The 14,274-nt window shown below is 42.0% G+C and overlaps 3 protein-coding genes across 3 annotated transcripts in view; 2 read left to right on the forward strand and 1 right to left on the reverse strand.

Annotated features, from left to right (window-relative positions):
* The first annotated feature begins 2,098 nt into the window (after window positions 1-2,098).
* On the forward strand, window positions 2,099-4,768 carry LOC112142506 (potassium channel subfamily K member 13). The gene is made up of 2 exons (XM_024265941.2): window positions 2,099-2,776; window positions 3,060-4,768. Exons 1-2 carry the CDS (start codon window positions 2,344-2,346, stop codon window positions 4,043-4,045), a joined length of 1,419 nt encoding a protein of 472 aa, XP_024121709.2. The 5' UTR covers window positions 2,099-2,343; the 3' UTR covers window positions 4,046-4,768.
* Window positions 4,769-5,731: 963 nt separating this feature from the next.
* On the reverse strand, window positions 5,732-9,530 carry ppm1nb (protein phosphatase, Mg2+/Mn2+ dependent, 1Nb (putative)). The gene is made up of 6 exons (XM_024266785.2): window positions 8,759-9,530; window positions 8,121-8,692; window positions 7,116-7,233; window positions 6,922-7,036; window positions 6,771-6,834; window positions 5,732-6,696 (listed from the first exon to the last, which is right to left on the reverse strand). Exons 1-6 carry the CDS (start codon window positions 9,162-9,164, stop codon window positions 6,679-6,681), a joined length of 1,293 nt encoding a protein of 430 aa, XP_024122553.1. The 5' UTR covers window positions 9,165-9,530; the 3' UTR covers window positions 5,732-6,678.
* A 1,552-nt stretch (window positions 9,531-11,082) lies between these two features.
* Window positions 11,083-14,274, forward strand: part of rtn2b (reticulon 2b) — a 6,063-nt gene continuing 2,871 nt past the window's right edge. The window contains exons 1-3 of the mRNA XM_024265951.2: window positions 11,083-11,536; window positions 12,283-12,490; window positions 12,583-12,721. Of these exons, the coding sequence (XP_024121719.1) occupies window positions 11,524-11,536; window positions 12,283-12,490; window positions 12,583-12,721 (360 nt within the window). The 5' untranslated portion in view covers window positions 11,083-11,523. The remainder of the gene's footprint in view (window positions 11,537-12,282; window positions 12,491-12,582; window positions 12,722-14,274) is intronic.

Consider the following 14,274-nt stretch of genomic DNA (forward strand, 5'->3'; position numbering starts at 1 on the left):
TTACGTAGATATGGTAAAGAAAGTACAGAATTTCTGCAACATAGACGTTAATATGGTAAGGTGAGAGATCCATGATGAAATACAGAGTTTTTATCAGTTGTAAAAAAAAATAATTTGCTTTGAAGATATCACCTCGATTTATTTTATTTTTATTTAATTTGCATGATCTACAGAAAATCTAAAGATAAAACTGTAAATGTTTGCTGTACCTGATTTTCGATTAATTCCAAACTCAGTTATGGTTATTTCAATGGAGGATGTTAATCATAGTGAGCATGTGTGAATTCTGAGTACAATAGAGTTCATGAAAGAAAAACTTATCTGGGTTGCAAACAGCACAACAACATAACTAACATTTAGTTGTATTTTACCATCCTTCAGAGAACCTAAAATATTTTTTGCTACTTCCTTTTTCATGTTAATGGGGTAGTGTTTCTAATAAAATAAATAAAACAGAAGTGAAAGCATCTCTCTGTCTACTTTAATGCTGTTTTTCTGACTTTTCTGTTTGAATTCCTGACATCACATTTTTCGGCACATGTATTCTAATGGGTTTCATATTTTATTTGATGCTTTGTGGATGGAAATAGATAGTTCAAATCCCAGATGGGTTCTTTCTGTCTCAAGTTTCATGTTAGGTTGACCCTTCTATTGTCCAAAAACAGGCTTGATATTAGTGATGGGTGACTAAATCGCCCTTAAATGTGTGGCCAATTGACTTGTAAACTGCCCCGGGTGTTTTCTGCCTTTGCCCTGAAGCAACCCCCCCAGTGACCCTGCACGGACCACAGCAGGACTAGAAGATGGATGGACATTTACCCTGTAGAGAAATTGCTCTCAGCTCCTAATGACATTGACTCTCAGCTCCTTCTTCACCGCTGATAGATATTGATTGGTTGTGTTCTAGGAACTGGAGGAATTAATTTGAACAGAAAAAAAGAGCATTGATTAGATGAACAAAGCCATTTTTTTTCAACTTCATTTGTTTTGCACACACTTTGAAACCAATTATAAGGACATGCAGTGTGTATAAAACACCTCTCTCTTGTTGACCACTTTCTTTTTTTTAGATATCCCACATTTACTCTGAGATTGAATCTAATTGTAACCTAATACCCTATTAAAAGGGTTTGTGTGGTGTAAAATAAACTAGAAGTCAGAGTGCTGCAAGAGGTTTTCTCCATCACAGATTCAGATCTGGACATCAGTAGAGAATTTGTGGAAATTATGTTTCCTGGAAAAATATTTCTTGAGAGTTCTTGAGAAATCCCTTTGTTATAAAAGGAAATACATTTTTTATCATGTAGTTAATGTTTTTCATGAAATAATCATACATAAATGCATGAACTGATCTTTTTTTTTTTACAAGATTCTGTAAAATCACACTTTTCACATCACATTTTTAAGCATTTTTTTTAAATAGAAACATGTTATAACATTTTTTATAGCAAAAAGACAAAGCAGGGTCACAGTTGGGTTATTCTGACGTCACAGCAGATGTGCTGTGTCTCTCTTACACCTGTCTGTCACTCTCGGTGAGTCGACAGGTGGAGAGAACCCCCTGCCCCTAACTACACCACCAGACAAGATTAAAGGGATGAACAGACAGAGAAAGTGATAGTCATACTCCGTGAAATCCTCCCACACAGTCTGGAGCAACAACAAAAAGGCCTCTGAGCTGCTCTGCAAGCTTCATCTCCGAGAAGAATCTTTTTTAACAGCACCGTTTTTGCCTTTTACACTTAAGTTTTAATTAACTGAAAGACTTAAAGCCTCTTTGAGCACTTCAGTGGTGGACGCAATAAAGAAATTTGATTTACAAATATTCAAGCAGCATTTAGTCTGCCCTGTGAGGTTAATGAAGATGTGACGAGGGCTTGAAAGCAAGGGAAAGAGCTTTTTAAAGATAACTGACGACGCACCAATCTGGGAATGCTCACAGAGAAGGAGGAGGAGCAGAGTTTGCTGGAGAGGATGATGTCAGGGTGTGACAGATGAAACATCAGACAAGCTCTCAGTTTGCACAAAAAAAAAGAAAAAGCTCAAGAGGCTTGCTCTGGTCATTGTTCAACAGATGCATGGAGGGAGCGCACGCATATCAGCAGCGCTCAAGCAGTGGATTGCCAGGTACTGTTTGCCTTTGATTACACCACAGCGTGTCTTGCATATTTTTAATAAGTCGACTTTATTGTAACTTGTTTTGTTGCTGGACTTATGAGGAACACTGATGTGAAGTCTGATTTTCTTTTTGCTAATGTAGAAAATGAAGCATAAAAATTTACTTTTACAGTTTCTCTCTGTCATGAATGTTTAGATATTTTATCCCACATTTACAGATAAAAAATGCATTTTGTGTTGCAGGATGCATGTGTGACCCGGTGGGGAAAGTGCATGGTTTTGCGGTGGTGTCTGTGTGCGGCTGCTGCGCTCATGGCTCGGAGGAGGGCTGCAGGTGGCTGCTGCTGCCCCAGAGCCCCCATGAATGAGGACAACGCTCGTTTCTGCCTGCTGGCCGCTCTCATCTTCCTCTACATGTTGTGCGGCGCTGCCATCTTCTCCGCACTGGAACACCCTTTCGAGCTCCGCGCCCGCTCGCTCTGGAAGGAGCAGCTGGAGAACTTCACCCGGCGGTACCGGGTCAACCTGGGCGCCCTGCACACCCTGCTGCGGCAGTACGAGGAGGCGAACGGAGCTGGGATCCGAGTGGGCACGCTCAGGCCGCGCTGGGACTTTTCTGGAGCTTTTTACTTTGTTGGCACCGTGGTCTCCACCATAGGTCAGTTCATGAAGTTTAGAGGCATTCAGCTAGTCAGGGGGATGCACGGTGAGAAGGCCCCGGTTCAAATCTCAAGTTTGAAAGTTCTCCCGTGGTCCAAAAACATGCTTATAGGTTGATTGGTTACTTTAAAGTGTCCCTAAGTGTGATTGTAAGTGTGTGACCCTGTAGCCAGGTTTGGCTCAAGTGACCCTGTGACCCCAAAAGGGATACAGCATGTTAAGAAAATGGCGTCTTAATGTTGTTTTGACCTCTGAGACTCTCACTTTGCTTGTTTCACCAGGTTTCGGCATGACCACGCCAGCGACCATAGCAGGAAAGATCTTCCTCATCTTCTATGGCCTCATAGGCTGCGCTGCAACCATCCTCTTCTTCAACCTGTTCCTGGAGAGGATCATCACCATGCTGGCCTACATCATGCGCTGGTGTCACGAGCGTCGGCTGAAGTGTGGCGCGTTGGGGGCCATGTCGAGCAGGGAGGAGTCACCTGGTGAGGAGGACAGCCTGGAAGGCTGGAAACCATCTGTCTATTACGTGATGTTGATCCTGGGGGTGGCGTCTGTTGTGATCGCCTGCAGCGCCTCCACTCTGTACAGCTCCATGGAGGACTGGAGCTACCTGGACTCTCTTTATTTCTGCTTTGTGGCCTTCAGCACTATTGGTTTTGGGGACCTGGTGAGCAGTCAGAGGGAGCATTATGAATCTCAGGGGGCCTACCGGCTGGGAAACTGCCTTTTCATCTTGATGGGAGTATGCTGTATCTACTCACTCTTTAATGTGATTTCAATTGTCATCAAGCAAACTCTGAATTGGATTCTGGGGAAGTTGGTCTGCTCAGGACACCGCCCGCTCCGCTCTTGCCCCGTACGGGGTTTCTGCTGCTCCTGCCTCCGGGGCAACAAGCACAACTTGAGGCCCACTCACTTCAAACAAAGACGGCTGAAGCGCAACGCAGTGCAGCCCGTTCCATCCCAGCGCCCCACCGGCAGACACCGCTACACGGACGGCTCCGTGGAGACGGTGTGCGACAGCGAGACGGAAGCCGGCGCTGCGGCTGAAGTGGGCCGCCGTCTGTCTGAAGAGATGATCTCTGTCAACGAGTTCACCGTGTCCAATAAGGTGTCTCTGGCACTGCTGCAGAAGCAGCTGAGTGAAACCGCTCACCAGGGCCCACGGCAGAGCTATGGCCACCAGAATGGATTTTCTGGAGGGGTGGGGGCCTTGGCTATCATGAACAACCGCCTACAGGAAACCAGTGTGGATAGATAGCAGCAAAACATTCCTGTGCCTGTACATATTGCTCTTGACTCCCCATATTAGAAACAAATCTTCAAAAACACTGACTGTAGAAATCAGAGCATAGAACCACCAACTCTGGGTGTCAGAGATGCGTTTGATTCAGCAAGGGGGAATAGAAAGAGACAAAATTCACTATGAAAAGGAGTCTGATGTCCTTAAGTGATTGACTCACACCAAAGTAATCAGATGAAAGAGGCGATGAAGGGCCTCTCAAAGAGGACTGCTGATTTAAGAGCGCTGTATATGTGGCTGAGCCTCCTCAGCACATATGTGAGGTGATGGTCATTACAGCAGAAGATCAAACACAATGATTTCTCTTCCCTGTGCATTGTTTAGCAGCAAGTGTAAAACATCTACAATGTGATTCAACATAACTGGTCTAATGCAGCAAGAAAGATGCACTTTAACCGGCGGATGGCTCAAAAGGTACCCATCTTGCTTTATAGCCGCATTTCATTGAAATTCATAGTTATCTTGAAAGAGATGCAGGCCTTTCAGTGGAGAAGATCTAATCAAACGCGGCCTGCAGAGGACACTCTTATGCCTGTGAGTGCTTGGCAAGCAGGCAGGAACAGCGTCGCACAGACCGAGAGAAAACAAAGCTTTCCATCTGTATCCTTTTCTATGCAAAACCAAAAAAAAGAAGAAGAAACTTTAGGGGTGTAACAATCAATCAACTTAATCGATAAATCGATTTATAGTCTAGAATAGAATCGATTCGATTCAATTCACCAATGCATGGGTCAATATGATTCTGATTTTTTTTATCCTTACGATCCACTAAATTCAATTCAATTCAATTTTGAGTTTACACATTTTGGCACATTTGTTTAGAAATACATTAATATTCTGCTATATGTTTTGATAATATTTATATTAATCTGATACAATTCACATACTGTAAAATGTATTAGGGAAATAATGAGATTGTTAATAGCGTACAGTGTTACATGGATTCTCTAAAGGAGAAGTTCTAACAAAAATGTTCAGATCATTAACATTGTAAACATTGTTCTGGTTCTCCTGGAAGGCGTTTCAGTTTGATCGCGCTGTAGCAGTACATTTTTTTCAAGAAGAATAAGCACAGAATGAGCAAAAAAGTGTTTTAGACCCCAAATGGTTAGTCAGCAATGTATGTTGAGGTCAACTAAGCGCTAGCATTAGCCATCCTATGGGACATTCCATTAAACGTTAGCATCAAGCTAACAAACTTTAGCTTTATGTGCTAGATCAATCTCTATTTTTTTGGATTTATTATTCATCTTTTAAGCTTAAGTCAATTCAAATCAATTAATCAATTTTATTAACCCAGCCAGATCGATACGTTTGAGGCGAGTTGTAAATTAAATAAATCTAAACCATTATAAAATTGTTTAAAATAAAAAAAAAAAGTCAATATTTGAAAATTCGATTTGGATTATTTACACACTGGTTGAATTTTTGGCTAAAGATGTCCTGAATGGATTTTAGGTCAGCGAGTCAGATAATTCAAAATGAATCGATATCGAGTTATGAATTGTATCAGCAACCACTACTTATGATATAAATCAAATTGTCGTTAAAATGAATTGTTACAGCCATAAAAACATTTAATGTCTCGTAGCATTAAGTCCAAACGGTTAGGCTACATATCTTAGCTAAAACAAGATGAAGACATTTGGGGTTTGATCTCCTTTATTGAGATGGAAGTCTTATCCTGTCCTTTCTACACACGGAAAATGACACAGAAATAATAGAAGACTGATGCAGGAGAAATCGAATCCATGCAGAAATGCACTTTTTCTGTCGCTGTTTTATCAACTCTAAAAAAGATTAATAAGGCAGAACAGCACATATCAACCAGTTCACAGAAAAAATACATTTCACAGACACTTAAAGAATATGTTCTGACATATGATACGTTTAGAAGAAGACCAGCAATGTTTTTTTTTTTTTGATGTACAGATTTTTTGTAAGACATGATCATTTATTAATGTCAGATTTAGGGGAATTTTTAGGACATGTTGTTGCACGTAAACTTTAAACTCTGAACTGATATGTAAAAAAGATAAATAACCACCTCTTTAGAAAGCATTTTATATAATAGATTGTGAAATATAATTTTTCTTTCAATAAAATATTTGATTTTTGTTTTGTTACTCTAAGCAGACAGAAAAACTCCAGAGTTGTCTTTTTTTGTCAGAAATTGATGTATATTTGTGTTTTTTAATATAGGGTTTACCTTTGTGCAGCACAAAGCCAAACTGTTTTTTTCTGTTTATTATTTCTTCTAAATAGAAACCTGACAAGAGTAAACATGTATGTTTTTACTCAGTGCTGCTACAAACTTATTTAAATTGAATTTCCTGTCTTGTGAGTTTATATGTACTGTCTTTTTGAAGACAAATCTTACAAAATATCCTTCTCATAGAAATATAAACTATAGAGCTTCATTAGGTCTGTTTTTGCATTGTGTTTGCCTGCATGTGCGATGTTAACCAACACCACGGTTTGCTCATAATTTCCCTTTTTGTTGTTGGATTGCACACATGAGGAAAAACAGCTGGAATATTTACACTGATTACATTTCCTCTTTGGATTGCAAAGAAAAACAAATCCACTTCTCAAGAGCTTCCGAGACCCTAGAAGAAAAGAAAAATACATATGTAGATCAAATGTTTGGAACGATGATCCAGATATAAAGGCTGGTACTCACATTTGGTACTGCAGGGTTGTGTGTGTCTCTTTGTTGATAGTAAGCAGAGATAATGCAGTTCCGTCTGCAACACAGAGATGCCGGACGGTGGGTTTTATGCACCGCTGCAGTCACACTGCTGAGCGTGAAATGCTCTTTTCCACTGACTTACTTGCTCTGAATGCCTCCACCTGGTGGTAATCCGGGGATGGCAGTGGATGCCAGGACAGTGAGGACAGACAGGAGGTCAGGCTCTTCGCCAGCGGAGCATAACTCTTCATAAATTTCTGTTAGAAAACAAAATACACAAACATGAGAACCCCAAATATTCACCTTTTTTTTTAAAATCAGCTCAGCGAGTCAGACCTGCCACTTTGGCCTCCAGCAGATCCTCCAGCTCGGCCTCCTGGTGCAGTGCATCCGCTGACAGCTGGGGGGCTCCGGGGAAGCAGATCAGAATGATGCTGATGTTGTCCAAACTGCCCTGTAAAAAGAAAGCCAAGCGGCGTCAGCACATGTGACTAACGACGGCTGACCTTACAAATGTCAGCACACAGAGCGCCGTTTCCCCTCCCTGAACTCTCTCTTAGGGGGATTATTTTCACGTCAGCACATCAATGTCACAGGGATGCGGCGCGGCAGCAAAAACGTAGATTGGCTGAGGCGTTTTGAGGCCACCGTGTGCACCCAAACTCAGTTACGTAACAGTGACTTGATGTCCACAGCATCAGTGCTAGCAGGTTAGGTTTGTGAAAATAAGCGAACCATTCACTCGTATTGTTGGGTGTTTTGGATTGTCTTAACAGTGGGATTGTCTGAAATAAATCCTCCCAGGATAAATCCATGCAACCTGTTCCGACACCCCCTGCAGTCTATTTTAAGGTTCTGCGCAGACTATTGTACCAGAAGCAGCAGAAGCCGGGGATGATGCCGCCTCTGCTTTTCACAGTCAGAATCCCAAAATTGTCATTGATTTGTTTCCTTTTTTTATGCGTTTTTAGTTATGCATCTTATATAAGAGTGTGTTGTGCATATTAGGGCAGCCAAGTCGGCCCACTGGACAAAAAGGATTAAATAAATGAGAGAGCTTTTAATTCCACAGTTTGTTCATTAAATAATCTAATTATTTGTATTCTTTAGTCTGTCATGCAGATGTGAATGAAACTTCTAATTTATAGGACAATATCTCCACTCAGCAAGCTGTTCTTTAGTGTTCATTCAAACATTAAAGTCTGTTTTTGGGTTCAGAAGTTGGAAAAAATTCTGGATTCTGGGATGAAGGAAAACCAGCCTCTCCAAAAGTGTCAACAATTGTTGTGAAATTAAAAGCTGCAGTTCTACTTTCTAACACATTTGTGTTGGTGCTCTGACCTTATAGAGACAGAGGTCAATGACTTGAGCGCAGACGTCCCTCAGTTCATTGCAGACCCGCAGTCTGTTGTGGATGAAGGCGCACAGCTCCTCATTGCTGATGGTGTCCCAGACCCCATCGCAGGCCAGCACCAGGAACTCATCTGCTGGTGAGCGCTCCACAACACACACCTCCGGTTCTGGGGACACCATCTGCTGGCAGGGGGTCCGGTTCTCCGCCCCCTTGTAGCTGAAGTCCCCCAATGCGCGGGACACAGCCAGGGAGCCATTGATTCGCTGGAGGGACACGGAGCCCCCTGCGCTTTCGATCCGCTCCTTCTCCAGGGGGCTGAAGGGTTTGTGGTCCTCAGTGGAGAAACAGACCTGTCCGGACCGGCACAGCATGGCTCTGGAGTCCCCACAGTTGGCAAAGTAGATGTAGTAGGGCGAAATGAGAGCTGCCACCACCGTGGTGCCGCCCCTCTCCCAGCCTTCTCGACGGGCCGCAGAGTGCAGGTGTTTGTCTGTCTGCATGAAGCCCTCGATGATGGCTCCCCTCACCTTTTCAGGATTGTCTTCAGCTCCAATTCCATCTGAGGGCACAAAGTCAAAGTGATTCACAACAAAACCACTTCACAGCAGATCATCAACCTTTTTACCTGCAGTCAGGATGTGACCCAGAAGGTGCTGGGAGCAATACTGAGCCACGGTGCTGCCAGCATGACCATCGAACACGGCGAAGAAGCTCCAGTCCGCCAACTCCCCACCAAGCTGAGGCACACAGTTATGGAAGTCCTCCATGTTGGCCCTCCAGCCCTGCATGCTCCCCAGGGCGTACGTGAGGCCCCAGCGGGCGCAGCCCTCCTCCGTCAGCTTGTCCAGAACTGGCCGGTCCAGGTAGGGGCTGGGCATGACCTCCTCTTTCTCCCCTTCTCCTGGCTGCTCCCCCTCAGCAGCTCCTCCACGGCCTCCTTTGAAGAAGGAGCTGACCCTCTTCTCCGTTTCTTTCACCAGCTGCCGCACAAACGCAGGCATCTCCACGCTGCCTTTCCTGGATGTCCTCATGATTCCTCTGTGCGTCTGATGGGATGGGAATCTTCCTCTGCGGTGCTGGTGGCAGGGATGGAGGCCCCAGCTGTAGGCCTGACTCTCAGCGGTGTCTGAGTAGCCCTGCAGCTCCAGAGCTCAGAGCATGGCTCCCTCAGCGGTTGGCTGTTTTCTACTCTGCCTGCTTCACCCTCCTCTCCTCATCTCCTCTGCTCCTCTGGAGACCTTACTGATCACCGCTCTCCCCTCCACGCATCCTTCTTCTCCTCTTCGTCTGGTCTCCTCTCTGTGCTGCTATGATTTCCCCTTCTCCCTCGCTTTTTTTCATAGCTCTTTCCTCCTTCAGCAGCTCTCCCTCAGCCTTGTTATTCTCCCTGCCTCCTCTGTGATTGGCCAGCTATTTGTGTGCGCCAATCCCTGTCCGCAGTGCACTGTGACTATCACGTCTGAGCTCAAACTCTGCCACCATCCTCCTATCTGCTGCTCGGGCCCCTCCCACACCAGGGGTAATCTCAACCTTCGATCTGTGGGATTAGGGGTTTGAGGATTAAAGGATTGTTAGCCGTTTAGTAACAGCGTGATGGTGGGATGCTGCTTTCCTTTATGTGATCTTTTATTTACATTAAACATGCTATCAGTAATCTACTTTTACAACAAATCTCTCGTTTGTTGGACAGTTGTAGTTGTCAGACGATAAACCAGAGTTCATCTGCTAATTCCATAAAGAAAATAGAACATTTTAGATGATGAAAAAAATTAAATCTTGGAGGGAGAAAGACAGAAATGCTCTATTTTATTGTCTTGATTTTGCTTTTCAAGACAAACCCAATATTTGGGAACATCTTGTCCTGTATATATGCAACAGAACAGGGGTCTGCAACCTTTAACAGTAAAAGAGACATTTGGATTTGTTTTCAACTGATCAAAACTTAGCAGGAGCCACAAAGTCATATTTTTATACTGATTTGAATTCATTACAATGTACTTTTTAATAATAAATATGAATGTTGCTTCTTTTGTGTCATAATAAAAACAGAAACATAAAAAAGAAACCAGCATTTTCTCACCGTGTGAAATTATTTTCTACGTTTGATAGAAGCCTGTATGAGTTCCTTTCAAAATAAAAGACATTGACGTAAAAACCTTTTCATAGTGCATTTTTGAGGTCCACCTCAAATGTAAATGTATAAACTTTACAAATCTAAATGAAATAAATGCAAATTTATTGACCTTTAGTTGAAAAAATACTATTATTCTATTTTGTCTTTATCCAGAGAGCAACTGTGAAGAGGTAAAAGAGCCACAAGTGACTCTGGAGCCGCAGGTTGCAGACCCCTGCACTAGAGTTTCTTTTTTTTTTTGGGCCAAAAAAAAAAAATGGACTTGCACAGACCTTTCCAAAAAATAGAATATCATGGTAAAGTGAATTCAGTTCCATAGTTCCATTAAAAAATTAAACTTTTATAGAATATAGATTCAGGGCCAACTGTCTAATTATTGATGTCCCGATTTTTTTTGTTTATGTTTATGCATAATTTGGGGTAGCAGGAAATTAGAATACTGTAAAGAAATCACCATTTACCTCTCCTTTTTTGCAAAAAGATAAACACAGAAATTATGAGACTGGGATTTAGATTACACTTAGATTTAGATATCTTTTCAACAGAAACAGAAAAAAAATCCTTGCATAACCAAAAAAAAGATCAAATAAAGAAATACAGATGTTAATTCAAAGCAGCATTTTTGTTACATTATTATTGACTGACAAAAATGAGTATGTCAACATGATAGCAAGTAAACTTAGAACCCATTTGCATAAAAAATCTTCTTTCTGTCTCAGCTTGATAGGGGGTGGGCTGAAGAAACCTTATATAACCCCACCCCTGCTTCTGATCACATTAAATCAAGCAAAATAAAGTATTTTCAAAATGATATGTCCATCTTCAATACTTGGTGGGAATTAATTTGCCTTAAGAACTGCCTTGATGCACCGTAGCATTGATGCCATCAGCTTGTGGGTCTGAAAGTAGGTCAAGTATTATTAGAAAATTTTAACCAAATTGTACAACTTTTATTATCCTAAAGTGAAGTGACATGTTTTACATGAAGCATTTGTCCCCACAGCTGCACGCAGAGGCCTCCTTGTGTTTGGTTGTCGATGAGGAAGACTCTGTGAAGGCTGGGGACATCCACATGCTGAAGTCTCAAGTTCCCAAGTTGAAGTGTGTGTGTGTGAATCCGCCAAGGGTGTATCCAATACGGGATAAAATTAGGCCAGGCAGGCCTTATACTGCTGACGGAGCTGGGGTCGCCAAAAAAAGCCTGGAGTGCAAAGCAGCAGAAGGAAGGAAGAGGAGCGAGCAGGATCGCTGCCGAAATGGCCACCAAACGTAAGGAAACCGGGAGTGTGAGTTTGAACGACAAAGAGGCAGAGCTGCTTTCCAGCTGTCAGCTCCCATTTTAAATGGCCCCCTCTGGTTGTACAGCTGGGATCACATGAAAAAAAAAAATAATCAAGCCTGAGTCCAGTGTGGACAGATGGGCAGAATGGGGCTCATTTAAATGGGATCCTTTTGTTGAGTGAATGCTGTTGTGTGTCTCAAACTGTCTCAAGGGAGGGAATTACCTTTCTTCTGTCAGGTGTTGTTTGGGGTCAAGTTATGACCATATTTAGTTTTTGTGGTGTTGTCTTGGGTGAACTTTATGAGAAAAACATAAAACTACATTAGTGCTGTTGTACAGATTGATTTCTCTGCATTTAACATACATGTTTTTACGTTCACAAAATAAGATTTAGCCAAAATAAACAACTTTAAAATTAAATACATTTCATTTCTAGGAAAACGTTCAAAACTTCTCATTTTGTACCAAAAAAACCCCCAACAAAATTGATTCTTAATACGTTTGTTGTGATGTTTCCCTCCAATAAAGTGTGTTCCTGTTCTTCTTCAGACAGTTTAAGATGATTTTTTGTAGCTTAACAGCAGATTTAAATAGACACAGAAGGAGAAGCTGAGGATTGAAATGTGTCCCTTTAGCTTCAGTGAAAAACACAACAGCTTGAGCGCCAGAGAAGCGTGTCAGATCCCTTTCTTTCCTAAAACCCAGCACGACTTCCTTCCTGTGTGTTTTGCAGTGGTGGATCTGGTGTACTGGAGGAGCATGAGGCGGACAGGTGTGGTATTTACGGGGCTGGTGATTGGTCTGGCCAGCATCTTCCAGCTGAGCGCCATCACAGTGCTTTCTCATGTCTGCCTGGGTATCATGTGCATCACCTTCCCTCTCCGTCTTTATTATAAGCTGCTGGAGCTGCTGCGCTGGAACCCTGGCATCCACCCTTTTCAGTGAGTCCGTCCGTTTGTCTCTCCACCTGCATTAGTCCTGATCATAGGATCTCAGCGTGTGCTCGGCTTGTTCATCATGCTTTCTTCTGCAGGTCATATCTGGAGTATGACGTCTCCCTGACGGATAAGGACACCGTGATGCTGGTGGAGGAGGTGGTGCTGCTCATCGCGTTTGCTGTCACAGAGATCAAGAGGCTTCTTTTTATCGATAACCTGATTGACTCCATCAAGGTGATGATTGAACCAATTTTAAGAATACTTTACTGGACATACTTTATTCAGATTGGCAGTAGTTCATTAGTAATTCACCTCATGGTTCAGACTGAGCAACCCTGCCTTCCCTTCCCATCATCATCTGTTTACATCCTTTATAGCAATCTGACATTACTGGTGCAACAAAAACAGCGAGAGCAGGGAGCTTGTCGCTTGCCGTAGTAGATTCTACGTCACAACCACAAGCTTTTTCCGACTGCATTTTTTTAGTCTGCTCCTGACTCACAGTGATTTAATTAAAAAAGGACTCAAAAACACAGTTTAGTCTTAATATTCTTATTGTCCTCCATCAGGAGAGAAATGTTAAATGCCAAAAACATGATTTTCATCAGTGTGGACCTTTAAAAAGTTTCTTTGAAAAATAAAACTAAACACAAACAACTTTTACAATTTACTGCAACAAATAGTATTCATGGTAAATTTAAGATATAGCAAAAAATATATATATTTTCTTAAACTAACAAGTCTCAAAATTATCAAATCTGCCCATAAAAAGCTTATCAGAGCAATCCCAAGCTGCTTTGACCTGCCGAATGCCACAGCAGCTTTGGATGTGCTCAGCTCTGCCCTCATTGACTAAGCTCCTCATTTGATAACATTACTAGATCTTTTGGCTGCAGTCATCTTCTCTAAACACCATCAGTTATTTTTTGTTTTATGACGTACTGAAAAGAGACTGTACTGACAACTCAAGAATCTTCTCAGACTTCCTTTGCACTTTGAAATGTGTTTTGTCAAGTAAAAAGCTCAAACCACACTCATTTTCCTCACAGATGGTGGGGCTAGTTTGCTCTGAGATTGCCTTGTACTTTAATTAAATGAGTTTCACTCAGACTGGAGGATTCCAGTGAGTAAACAGGGCAGATTTTTACACTTCCTTCTTTCTACACTTCACAGACCATAAGTTCCAAACTAGGGTGACTTGGGTTTGATTTTAAGCACTTGATATTCTAAGTACTAGTACTGCGTGTGACCCAATTCAATTTTACAAATGGCGTTTCTTTTTCTGTCACTCTGGAGTTTTTTCTTCCACGTTTCCACTAGAATCTAGCATAGTTGAGAAATGAGCTTCCCTCATAAATCTGGGAACATTTGTTTTTTTAAATATATATCTATTAAGATTTAGAATTTAAGACGTGGCTTAGGCTTGTAAGTTGCAGAAAATAATCACCATAAAGACGTCACTTCTGGTGGGGCAGAATTTGTTTGGAAGGTTGAATTGTTCAGAGACTTGTGGTCAGTCTAAGTGGAGTTTTTGTACAGTTAGTTTAGCATTTATGAAACGAGGAAATAGATTGTGGCTCCAGTGTGGATTGGTGTGTCACAGCAACAAGAATCTGGTTGGAATTAAGACACACAGCTTGTATTTATTTTCTTTCTGTACACTTTTCCTCCAGTAGTTCAAAAGGCAGACAAATAGTGGGGGCAATAATGTTGATTGAAAATTGTAGTAAAATGATAAAAAAATGTAGTATTTGCTTAAAAGAAAGTCATTATACCACATTAAAAAA

This window comes from Oryzias melastigma, linkage group LG14, assembly GCF_002922805.2.
Source record: "Oryzias melastigma strain HK-1 linkage group LG14, ASM292280v2, whole genome shotgun sequence".
NCBI classification, from domain to species: domain Eukaryota; kingdom Metazoa; phylum Chordata; class Actinopteri; order Beloniformes; family Adrianichthyidae; genus Oryzias; species Oryzias melastigma.

Coding starts and splice junctions, on each gene's coding strand:
- LOC112142506 (XM_024265941.2), top strand. CDS start 2,344: ATGCATTTTGTGTTGCAGGATGCATGTGTGACCCGGTGGGGAAAGTGC. Junction 2,777..3,059: donor CACCGTGGTCTCCACCATAG/GTCAGTTCATGA, acceptor TTGTTTCACCAG/GTTTCGGCATGACCACGCCA.
- ppm1nb (XM_024266785.2), bottom strand. CDS start 9,164: ATGAGGACATCCAGGAAAGGCAGCGTGGAGATGCCTGCGTTTGTGCGG. Junction 7,234..8,120: donor TTGACCTCTGTCTCTATAAG/GTCAGAGCACCA, acceptor TTCTTTTTACAG/GGCAGTTTGGACAACATCAG. Junction 7,037..7,115: donor GCTGGAGGCCAAAGTGGCAG/GTCTGACTCGCT, acceptor GTTTTCTAACAG/AAATTTATGAAGAGTTATGC.